The sequence below is a fragment of the Haplochromis burtoni genome, unplaced genomic scaffold (assembly GCF_018398535.1).
Source record: "Haplochromis burtoni strain Fernald_Lab_line unplaced genomic scaffold, NCSU_Asbu1 Contig_627, whole genome shotgun sequence".
Classification (NCBI taxonomy): domain Eukaryota; kingdom Metazoa; phylum Chordata; class Actinopteri; order Cichliformes; family Cichlidae; genus Haplochromis; species Haplochromis burtoni.
In genome coordinates this window covers 71,723-84,586 of record NW_024582988.1, presented here as the reverse complement: position 1 = coordinate 84,586, position 12,864 = coordinate 71,723, and the positions used below count along the sequence as shown (strand labels likewise).

Genomic DNA, 12,864 nt, shown 5'->3' with positions numbered 1-12,864 from the left:
ATTGGTTTGCATATTCCTCTCATCACACATAGACCATAGGTTTAACAGTGACACAGAGTTTGAATCCTTTAGCTGTTATTTGGTACTTTATTAAATGTGAGATATTTATTTTGTATAGCTGAAGATGCTTTTACTGTCATTTCCCATGCTTAAGTGCAAATTCTCTGTGTTGCTGTAATCCAAATCAGAAAATAGAGAAAACAAAGTGATGGATAAAAATGCAAACACACCCACATCCACTTCCTCATATCCACAGGATAGTGGGAGTGTTTGCAAGTTAGAAGGTGCTGCTGCAGTCCCAGTGCCACAATCAAACACTCTAGAGAGGGTTTTGTTCAGCTCTGCTCTCTGATTCACCATGAAGCTGTATGTGATCATTTCACTGTGTGCTCTGCTCACATTCACCCAACAGGTAAGAAATACTGAAGACTTCATTTCAATGACAAAATATCTATTTTCTATTAAGTAAAAAATGTAAAATACCACTAAATGTGATGTTCTGCTTATTTCACTTGCCAGTTAATCTATCTTTCAGGCGTCTCCACTAGAAACATGTGCATGTGAGCTGAATAACTCAGAGAAGGCATTCCCTCATGAAAAACTCAGGATAGTTGAAACCAATGTCTCAGACTGCAACAGCAACATCACCCCACAGAAGGTAACTAGTCTTTTAAAGCTCTCATACTGTTTGTCTCCATTCCTGGTTAATCACTGCTGCCTCTGCAGACTGTGGAGCTGGAGAGTCTGCTGCTGGGGTTGGAGCATCGCCTCTCCCAGCTGAACAAAGATGTGCTGATCCTGGAGAAGGAGGATGACGGAGAGCTGTATGGAGTTCTCAGCTTGTATGTTATAGAGAATGAAATGACTGAGATCAAGCAGCTGATTGACAAGCTCAACAGCACCACCCAGCAACACCAGATCCTCACTGCTAACGCCACTAAACAGGTAGATTCACAACCACATGCTGCAAAATGCTGACATCATTCCAAAGATTACTACATCACTGTATCTTTGTCCCAGCTCAGTGTTTTCATGAGAGAAGTGAAAAACACTCATATTATAAGTTTTCACAATTTATTATTAGACGGTTGGAATTTCAAATTTGGCTTACATGGCACCATGGACCTGTGGCTCAAAGAGAAAAGCAGTAAACACTTTTATTGAATCTGGTTAAAAAAAATGCAGTAAAAACAATGTGGTAGTGCAGCTGCCTTCTCTTCTAAAACTCCACATCTGTCCACCATGAGTGAGGCTTGCATGGTTGCTCAAGAATTGTGCCTTGATATGGTGGAGGTGAGCTTGCCGACAAAGGTGGACCAGAGTGGAGCCATCTAGAGCTGCTTTTCTGGCCTCAGTTACCTTGAGAATGAGGAATGTTCTTTGTTTGAGAGTGTTTGGGGAGGTATAAAATAGTTAAGGGCGGTGTCCTTCCTAAAAAACGTTTTCTGCAGTGTTTTTCTTTTTCTTTTGATAAATCTCACTTCAAAAGACGAGCTCAGCTGGTGGTTGCAATTTTATTTAAGATTTTACACAACACAATGTCTGTGAAGGTTCTCAGTCATCCAGGTCATCGTAGTCAAGGAGCTTAGCTTCCCTTTAATCATCGTTTGACACATTGTTGTTATTGTCACCAGAAGATTCCAAGATTCTGCAGCCCCCCCCTCCTTCCACCAGATGGAGCCAGATAGCACTTGAGCTCAGTCCTGCCACTACTTGGCACTAATTCTTTTTACCTGTAATATCCTCTTTGCACAAACGGTGTCGCACTCTAATGAATAGACCATTTCTTACTACTTTGTCTTCACTTTTCCTCTGCGCTGTTCACTTCCAGTTTACCGGAGGTGTGCAATTCTCAGACAAAGACTTAAGGAGGAAAATCAGAAAGAAAGTGCAAGAACAACAATGAACAAAGACATACATTTAACCCAGGTTATTGTTTTTATGGGTAGTACAATATCTCAAACAGCTTTAAACACATGGGCTATCAAAGAATTATTCAAGATTTAAGAAGTTTATTGTCATATACACTGCAAAACACAAATGCTTACGCTGAGCAATGAAATTGTTATTTTGCAAGTTCCCTACAAACAACTAAATAAAAAAATAACTGAAATAAGTTAGAATAAACCCCAACTGACTCTAAGCATGGCAAGGGTACTCCGCAGATGAATTGCGCCATTTTAGAGACACGCTGGAGAGCCTTCCTTTCCTGAATGGTGTTATTTCCATTCAAATTCAAATTCAAATTTTATTTGTCACGTACACAGTCATACACAGTACGATATGTAGTGAAATGCTTGGACAACTGCTCGTGACCTAAAGAAAACAAAAAAGGAAAAGGCTATGAATAAGATAGGAAATAAATATGAAAAATTAAAAAGGGTAAATTTAACTAGGAAGGAATAAAATATAAATTAAGGTTAAAAATGAAATAACTGTACAACACAAATTAGAATGAAGGGTAAATTTAACTGGGAGAATAAGATAAAATATATAAATTAAAGTTGAAAATAAAATAACTGTACAACAAAATACACAATATAGAACTATATAAGAATGTATGAAGAAATATAAATAAATATATACACAATAACAGCAGCGTGATTTAAGTAATGAAGTGAAACAATGTCCAGAATGTCCAGTGTGTGTAAGAACTGTATGTGTGGGTCAGTACTGTGTGGTGGTGTGATTGAGAGACCGTATCGCCTGCGGGAAGAAGCTCCTCCTCAGTCTCTCTGTGTTGGTCTTCAGGGAGCGGAATCGCTTTCCTGACCTCAACAGAGAGAACAGTCTGTTGTTGGGATGGCTGAGGTCCTTCACGATCTTCCTGGCCTTGGTCCAGCACCGCCTGCTGTAGATTGAGTGCAGGTCAGGGAGCTCGGAGCGGATGGTGCGCTCAGCTGACCGCACAACCCTCTGTAGAGCTCGTCTGTCCTGCATGGTGCTGTTCCCGAACCAGGTTAAGATGTTTCCCGTCAGGATGCTCTCTATGGTGCAGGAGTAAAAGTTCCTGAGCACCTTGGAGGGCAGTTGGAAGTCTCTCAAGCGTCTGAGGTGGTAGAGACGCTGACGGGCCTTTTTCACCACGGTGTTGATGTGACAGGACCATGACAGGTCCTGCGTGATGTGAACTCCGAGGTATTTGAAGCTGTCCACTCTCTCCACTGGGCACTCGTTGATGACGGGGTCTGGTAGTTCCTCTCCTGCTTAGTGCTGAAGTCCACTATCAGCTCCTTTGTCTTACTGACGTTTAGAAGGAGGTTGTTCCTCTGGCACCAGTTCTCCAGATTCCTAATCTCCTTCAGGTAGGCCGTCTCGTTGTTATCAGAGATCAGGCCCACCACGACGGTGTCGTCAGCAAACTTGATGATGGTGGTGGAGCTGGTAGTGGCCACACAGTCATATGTGTACAAAGAGTACAGCAGGGGGCTCAGAACACACCCCTGGGGGGCTCCAGTGCTGAGAGTGGTGGAGGCTGAGACATGTCCGCCCATCCTTACTGCCTGTGGTCTGCCAGTTAGGAAGTTGGAGATCCACTGACACATAGATGAGCTGAGTCCCAGATGCTCCAGCTTGGTGGTGAGTGTGGAGGGAATTATGGTGTTAAATGCAGAGCTGTAGTCTATGAAGAGCATTTTAACATAATTCCCCCTTCTAGTGTCCAAGTGAGTGAGTGATGTGTGGAGGAGATGAGAGATGGCATCGTCTGTGGAACGATTTGGACGGTAAGCAAACTGTAGTGGGTCCAGTGTGTCTGGTAGTGAAGAAATGATGAAGTCTCTGACCAGGCGTTCAAAGCACTTCATCACTACTGAGGTGAGGGCTACAGGGCGATAGTCATTGAGAGAAGCAGGGTGGGGTTTCTTCGGGACAGGAACAATGATGGACTCTTTGAAGCATGTGGGGATCACCGACTGAGATAAAGAGATGTTGAATATCTCAGTGAACACAGGAGCTAGTTCCCGGAGTTTGTCAGAATACTCTCCACTGTGCATCTGTAAAAGTTGCTGAGCAGTTTGGAGGATAATCCAAATTTTTTCAGCTTTCTTAGATAAAAGAGTTGTTGTTGAACCTTCTTGATGATCTGCTGTGTGTTATGGGTCCAGGTGAGATCCTCACTGATGTGGGTACAAAGAGATTTGAATGTCTTCACCGTCTCCACCTGAGTCCCGTTGATGTATAGTGAGGCGTGCTGGTCTCTCCTCATCCTTGGGTCAACAATCATCTCCTTAGTCATCATGATGATCATCTCCCATCAACAAAATTAATGATGGAGGTGTTGTACTGGGAAGAGACACAGTTCTGGGTGAAAAGGGTGTCCAGGAGTGGATTGACCACATAGCCTTGGGGGATCCCTGTGCTCACTATCTTTACACCATTGAGTATCTTAGTGAGGAAGTCCAGGACCCAGCGACAGAGGGAGGGTGTCAGTCCAAGTGTGGAGAGCTTTCCCAACGGTCTGTTTGGAATGATGGTGTTGAATGCAAAACTCTAGTCTGTAAACAGCATTTGAATGTAGGTGTCCTTATTTTGGAGGTCTGAAAGGGCTGTTTGGATGGTTGCATTAACGGCGTCTTCGGTAGAAAGGTTCTTACCATATGCAGAGGATTGCAGAGGATCTAGTGTGTCCGGGATGGTATCTTTGATATGGGACATGACTATCCTCTCAAAACACTTCATTACAGGTTCAGACAGGTTATGTTGTTTTTCTTGGGGAGGTGGTTGACTTGAAGCATGTGGGCACAGCTGACTGGATGAGGGATAAATTAAAAATGTCTGTAAACACCTCACCGAAGAGCAGACCCTCAAAGCATGGCTTAGGATGTTGTCACGACCGGCTGCTTTTCGGGGGTTAGTCCTCCTCAGAACCTTGCATACTTCAGTCAAAGTCACAGTGAGTGAAGAGCTGCCTCTACTGGTAGAATCCCTCTGTGTTGGTTGGTGTTTAGGGTATTGAAACAAGCGTAGAACTCATTCAGCTCATCTGGTAGTGCATTGTGTTGTGTGGGGAGAACACCCTGTATCACATCAAGAACTCCACCGATTACACCGACAAGGTCCAGAAATTTACCCTGGATCCAGATGAAACCATGGTGTTCTTTGATGTAGTCTCTCGCTTCACATGCATACCCACCACGGAGGCAGTGGAGGCTGTAGCCTCAGTAACCGCAATTGTGACTACCTTTCAATTAGGGCCACCAGTCCAGGTAGACCATCGCCCTCACACATTCCTCAGAGAAGAAGGCTTCACTCTGTTTATGTCTTAGTATCTGAGTGTAGCAGTCTAAATCCCAAATTACTCTGCAATGCATATCGGTTTGCGATGAAGGATACAACATAAATGCATGATACAAATTATGAGGTAATTGTGTAATATAAGATAATGGGTGTACATGAGCCTTAAAGATAAAACATTAATTCTACACCCCACAAATCTATATCTGATACATTTAAAATTTTTGGGATTAAATGCAAGCTAAACAGACATTCATTTGTTGTTGCATTTAGTAATTGTTTAAATAAATTGTACAAAAAAATTGTAAAATAGATATAGAAATAGATTTTTAACTGATGCCTGTTGCTCTTTTCATGATTTTGTAAACAATCCAAAATTGTCTCAGCTGGAGAACTTGAAAAAAGAGATGCAAGAGCTGGAGAAGTTCGACACCATGCAGGTAATAAAGGGACAACAAGCCATTGCTGCTCTGAAGGTTGATCTACACAAGTGCAGCGAAAAACTGAACACTACTGTCGCACCCACTGAGCCTCCACAGGGTGAGTCAATCAAGCAGTTTTTTAAAAAAAAAGATTGTTTATTTGTTTCTCTTTTCCTGGTGGGGGTGGGAACCAATTATTGGGGGTTGGAGCAATTAATAATCTTTTCTTGTAAATTCATATTGCCTAGTAGCATGAAATCGTTTGTGTCCATACCAACTTGACTGATCTTTACATTAAGCCAAGGTAAGCTTAACTAAGCTAATGTAAGATAAGATAAATATGGAGAAGATCACTGAAGAAAATAACTTCTAAAGATGTCTGTGAAGGTTCTCAGTCATCCAGGTCATCGTAGTCTAAGGAGCTTGGAAAGAAAAGCGTCTGGACTTCTTTGAGTTGCTTGAACACCCACTCCCCAGTCTGAATCTACACAACTCAGAGAAGAACACACACCTGAGGACAGTCAGGAAAAATGGGAGAAGAACTTTTCAGACCGGAATCTCACTGAACCTGAAAACAAAGTATTAGCCAAAGGACTCAATTTTGCCATTGTTCCGCAACAGTTGCCCATAGTGGACCTCATCACAGCCACAGAAACTGCCATACGGATTAACAAATCATCACAGACAGAAGCAGAGCAAATCAGGATGAAAGTCTCCGCCACCCTCTCCAGTGCCAAAGTCCCTCCGTCTAACCTCACATTACAAGAAAAGAAGGCCGTCACTTTCCTGAGCAAAGACCACAACATCACTATATCAGTGACAACAATACCTACGAAGCCTTAAAGCGAGACCCCACAAGCAGCTACAAAAAGAAAGTTATAGCTTGCCTTCAAGACCTTGAAAGGGACAAAATCACTGACCGCGTTACATATCACCGCCTTTACCCAGGGGATGGCATACCCTGCATTTACGGACTTCCTAAGATCCACAAGGGAGGTGTCCCACTCAGACCCATTGTCAGTAGCATAAACTCAGCTTGTACTCAAGTAAGAGTAGCATTACTTTAAAATATTATTACTCAAGTAAAAGTGAAAAGTAGTCGTCAAAAAAGTTACTCAAGTAAGAGTAAAAAAGTACTTGGTGAAAAGACTACTCAAGTAGCGAGTAACTGTTTGAAATGTCCGATTTATTTTTTAAATAAATGTTATCAGACAAACAAAAATAAATAAATATACAAATTTTAGTATTTTCAAAAGGAATATATGTAAAAAGATCGACAAAATAAGGCACAACAATTCTAATTTCCAGATTTCAGTTTTTCACAACATAAAGCTTTTTTCACCAATACCTACAGTAAATAATATAAATATATAAACAGTGCAAACAATTTCCAGTGACAAGATATGCTGTAAACGTTATATTCATTTTTGCTCCAAATGGCACAGCAGCCTCAGAGAAAACATTAGAACGAGGCATCTTCAACATATGTTCATACAAGGCAGCTCAGTTTACCATAAATTGTATGGATGTGCATTTATTTCTGCATATTTAGCAAACATGTGCCATTTCTTCACTCAGTGAGGTGATGGTTAAGCTTCAGCAGCAGTTTGCTCTCAAGGTTCTTTCTGTGAAGCTGTGACTGTTTAGCAGTGAACAGGAGTCCTGCATGACTAAGAAGTCCTTCACAAGCTCCAGATGCAGGAAGAGCTGTATTGACTTTGATTGACAGCTTCTTGATGTGAGGAAAGCCATGCAATAGATCCACACCTCCAGTGAATGGACATGAAACGTACCTCTCCAGCTCCCCTGCTTCTGGTTTTCCTGACCCCATGGATCAAACATCTTCGTCGAATAGGCCGCTGTTTGTGCTGGCCTCATTCAGCTCTGAGTCTAGGTGATGTCTGATGAAGTGGAGACCCGTGGAAAGATGTAACGTTCGCAAAAGAATTAGGTCGGGGCTTATTGTGCTGTATACACTGCCAAGCTGCAGATGTTTGTTTGGAGCTAGCCTCCAAAAGCTGGCCATACACTGTACAATTTATGGCCCATTTTGAACCGATTTTTCAGTCGCGCAACCGTTTTGGGGATCGGCCCGTGTTTTGCCTTTATCATGTGTGCATCGTGTAGTATACATGAGGTAACGATAAGCAGTTAACACCTCACAACCAGCTCCCAATCATCAATCGTATGGTCGCATGATAATCAAACCTGTTTGAAATCCTGTCGCCCCTCAACGCAGCCTCTCACACTGCGCACGCACAAACACAGAAATGAAAGAGAAAAGGTGGAGCAGCACGGCAGTGCAGCGTGTGATCTGGACACAAGAGATGGAGGCACAACTTGTAGGATGAGGCAAGCTCATCCGAGTACGTAAGCGTAGAGCTGCCACCCAGGCAAAAGAAAAATAGAGCTATATCACGTTATAACGTGAAAAGTTTATTGTTCTAACAATATACTTTTCACGTTAACGTGACTAATCTATTGAATATAATTCATATTGTACGAACGTGATAATTTGTATATTGTATACATAACATGAATATATTGTACCTCAATACGTTAAGGAGACGCTATTATTTCGTTAGCAACAATAATTGAAGACTTTTCATCGTTATAACGTGATTATAGCTCTCTATCTTTTCCTTTTGTCTCCCTGGGATGTGCTAACTCCGCTCGTAATTCGGGTGCTCTCCGTATCCGAGGCTTTTCAATGTGGCCTCACAAAATTATCACGACTACAACAACCATGAAAAGAGTTGGATGGACATTGCTGCTCAATCACAGCTGCCTGGTCAATGTTTTTCATTAGTAATTTAGCAAAGTTGATGGTGTGTGTGTGTCGTGTGATGTGAGTGAAAGACACAAAGAGGGAGAGCGAGAGGACAGATTTTGTATGATAAGCTTCATGTTATGGACGCACAGTTTGAGCACTCAGGTGCAGAGCATCAGCCTATAGTAGTGAGACCCTGCATCGTGACCTATGAACTTCTAACCCCTGAGATTCAATTGTACAGTTGAGCAGGAGCTGAATAACGTGACTGAAAAAAATCGCACAGTGTTTGCCCAGCTTAATGCAGACTGTTTAAACTAAACAAGCTGCTGTTTCACATATTAAACCCTGTCAGCCGCAGTATTGCCTTCTGTTTTAACAGTTAAAGCAGTAGAGACGAGCTGTTTGCATGCGCGTTGAACTCTAGCGTCATTAACCAGGCTAGCTGTTAGCTTATAGCTCACGCTAGCTAACCAGCGAGCAGTTAAAGGACAGCCGAAGCCCTACGGTGGCCCCTAGAGACAAAGCACGTACAAACTCCAAAACACTTGCAAACTCCAAAACACATGCAACACATGCAATCCAAAACACATGCAAACTAAAAAACACTTGCAAACTAAAAAACACATGCAAACTCCAAAACACGTACAAACTCCAAAACACTTCAAACTCCAAAACATGCAAATCCAAAACACTTGCAAACTAAAAAACACTTGCAAACTAAAAAAGCACATGCAAACTCCAAAACACGTACAAACTCCAAAACACTTGCAAAATCCAAAACACTTGCAAACTCAAAAACACATGCAAACTCCAAAACACTTGCAAACTCCAAAACACTTGCAAACTCCAAAACACTTGCAAACTCAAAAACACATGCAAATTCCAAAACACAACGGAAGTGCTCCAGGACGCTAGGGGCAGTGTTGAGCTTTTGTTACCTAGTAACTACACAAGCCAGGAAGTACCAATGACCGGATTTGGGGTTTGCAGCCTTAAAGGCCGCATTTTAAGGCCGATTACCTCACAGCGACAAGAGAAGGCTTTCCCAATTCAAAGGCTGCCCGAAATGCGGCCCTGAAATGCGTCCTTAATTTCCCTGAATTTTAAGGATGGGTCGGTGTAGCCTTCATGGCCCAACATATCCCAGACTTCATAGTGCGGTGGTGGTGTGGATAATTTTGCCGAAAAAAAACGGTGGAAGCGGAGCGGAGGAAGAGTAAACTTTCAGAAGTAAGTACTGAATATTATGTCACTTATTTATGCGCAAATATTTTTTTAATGAAGAACATGAAACCATTATTGTTGGCCACATGTCGGGAAAGTTGACATTAGCGATGTTTGTACTTTCAGAATTAACTTGGTTTTAAAGCCTTTACTTTAATAAATATATATATAGTCGACCTTAATCTTACAGAGATTGTGATGATTTTGTGGATAATTAAAGTCAGTCATATATCCACAAACACAACAAGCTGAAAGTCAGTGATGCTGCTCAGTTCGCAGTCATGAATATCACGGCACAAGCAGGATTCACTGCACTGTTAACGTTAGCTATGTTATATTGCTGCCTCTGTTCGGTGGTGTCGAGCCAAACGGACTTTAACGTGTGTTTGAACGAGCTGACGGTTCACTCGTTAAGCTGAAAGAAAGATGCTTTAATCACAGCAGTCACACATGTGTCCACTGTACCATCTGGGAACTCTTCTTGTTTCGTAATAACACAAACACTAAATCCTCCTTCTTTTGTGCTGTTTTGTAGCAGTGTATACACCTGAGACTGTCACCTGTCTGTCTGTCCTGCACTCGCTCTCTGTTTCTTTCTCTCTGATTGTGGAATAAAAGTATGAACATGTGTTTATAAGTTACACTTGTGTTTGAATCCTGCAGCTTATCACACATTTGATTTCCATGTGTGACAACTGCAAGTGTCCAGAGTGAGGACAGACTGAGGGACCCACTGCTGCACATCATCTGTGAGGCTTTGCACCCCTGATGATCCACCGAACTCAACAGTGTGTGAGGAAGAGGAGGAGGAAGAGCCAGCAGCAGCTGACAGATGGAGAGAATAGACAGACTGTTCCCTGTTTGTGAAGGACTGCTAGGAAAGTTTAACATAACTGTCTGTCCTGAATCAGTCTTATTAGGTAATGTTCAAATAATTTTATCATTCCAGTGTTTTCAGTGTGGGAGAAAGTACTCAGGGCCTTCAAGTTACACACTATGAAAGGCAGCAACAAGTGTAATATTCAGAAACCTAAAGTATGTATCAGCAGCAGAATGGAGCTAAAAATAAATGTTTGTTCCAGTTCTATGAAGCTTTGAGTATTTTGGATTAGTAGCACTGCTGTGTTTGTTGCATCATATTGCTGTAATTGTTTATATGCTTTATATATTCTGAGGTAAGTTGATCTATAGTGTTACATCATATTCTATAAGGATGTTATGTGTTTGTAGACTTTCTGCCCAGTTTGACCCATTTAGCAGAAGCCAGCCTGTTTAAGGCTCTGATATCTATTCTGTATGACTTAAAGCAGTTATGACATGGTCTGATTTTCTCACCCAATAAAGGAATATTTCATATATCAGTCTACTCTTCATTTTATCAGAAACAGTTATCACAGCTTGTACATTTTCTTTTTATAAATATATGTAAGCAATGAGCCAAATTTAGTAATGCCAACATACTGAAGGAACAACATTTGTCTCTTATATATGATACACCTATATATGCACTGTCAAAGATACTTGTCTTTGAGTGAAGATTTAAGGTGATAAGACATATAAATAACTGCAACTTGAATCTGTACTGAAGCTCAGTATTTGACACAGAGTTCATGTTCACTGCTGTAATAGCTAATAATGATTAATATAATAACTATAATATTGGCCATATTATATTTACATTACCAAAGTGATATGACTTTAGTCTCATGAACAACATCAGCTAATTCTTATTTACTAACTAATCTTAAATAACTGTTCAGTACAGAAATGAAGCCCAAAAATCATGTTTTACTGTCCTGTGGTCTCAGCCTCAGATACTTATCAAATCACACAAAGCTCTTGTAGAAACAAACAAACAAATGAACAAAATATGTTCTCCCTCATTTCTGTCAAACCAAGTTGTATGACACGTTTCCAGCGGTTAGTATCATGGTTGCTAGGCAACCTGGGAAGCGCGACAGAGACTAGACCGTCCCATACAGACAAACTTGCCGTTTATTTTGCAAATAGAGCTCAACACTGCCCCTAGCGTCCTGGAGCACTTCCGTTGTGTTTTTGAATTTGCATGTGTTTTTGAGTTTGCAAGTGTTTTTGAGTTTGCAAGTGTTTTGGATTTTGCAAGTGTTTTGGAGTTTGTACGTGTTTTGGAGTTTGTACGTGTTTTGGATTTTGCAAGTTGTGTTTTGGAGTTTGCAGTGTTTTTGAGTTTGTACGTGTTTTGGATTTTGCAAGTGTTTTGGAGTTTGTACGTGTTTTGGAGTTTGCATGTGTTTAGTTTGCAAGTGTTTTTGAGTTTGCAAGTGTTTTGGATTTTGCAAGTGTTTTGGAGTTTGTACGTGTTTTGGAGTTTGCATGTGTTTTTTAGTTTGCAAGTGTTTTGGATTTTGCAAGTGTTTTGGAGTTTGTACGTGTTTTGGAGTTTGCATGTGTTTTTTAGTTTGCAAGTGTTTTTTAGTTTGCAAGTGTTTTGGATTTTGCAAGCGTTTTGGAGTTTGTACGTGTTTTGGAGTTTGCATGTGTTTTTTAGTTTGCAAGTGTTTTTTAGTTTGCATGTGTTTTGGAGTTTGCATGTGTTTTGGAGTTTGCATGTGTTTTGGAGTTTGCAAGTGTTTTGGAGTTTGTACGTGCTTTGTCTCTAGGGGCCACCGTACGAAGCTGCACAAGACACCCACAAACGTATTTCACTACAACGTAGCGCCAAAAATATGACAGCTGCTGTAACATAAGACTGACATCCAGCTAACCACAGCTAAAAAGATATTTAGAGAAAACTTACCGTTTCCTCAGGTTACACGAGTTGAGTTGTTTCACGCTGAAAAGTTGGTTTGTTTTGGCTCTCACTGAAGACACCGACACTGAAGACATAGCTGTTCTTTTGTACTGCTTTTAAGCGAAACATTCTTTGTATGTGAGGCCAAGGGTGTTCATCCTCTTCAGCTCTAGCGTAGACTCTGCCATGTTTTCATGTTTCTTCTTTCCGTGTGTCCGCTACTTTGAAACGCTTGGGCCGCTCTGCCCGCCACAGTTTCAAACTGGTCATGTGACTGCATGGCCACATCTCATTGGTAAAAAGTTACCGGAAACTCCACTGGCGGCATGTTATCTAATGTGTTAAACTAATTATTTTTTTTTAAAGTAACGAGTCGAATTTTGCAAATGTAGCGGAGTAAAAGTACAGTTTCTTCTTCACAAATGTACTCAAGTAAGTAA

General features: G+C 41.3%; 1 protein-coding gene across 1 annotated transcript in view; it reads left to right on the top strand.

Annotated features, from left to right (window-relative positions):
• Positions 1-242: 242 nt before the first annotated feature.
• Positions 243-12,864, top strand: part of LOC102306289 (olfactomedin-4) — a 21,130-nt gene continuing 8,508 nt past the window's right edge. The window contains exons 1-4 of the mRNA XM_005948970.2: positions 243-412; positions 536-658; positions 727-945; positions 5,622-5,775. Of these exons, the coding sequence (XP_005949032.1) occupies positions 359-412; positions 536-658; positions 727-945; positions 5,622-5,775 (550 nt within the window). The 5' untranslated portion in view covers positions 243-358. The remainder of the gene's footprint in view (positions 413-535; positions 659-726; positions 946-5,621; positions 5,776-12,864) is intronic.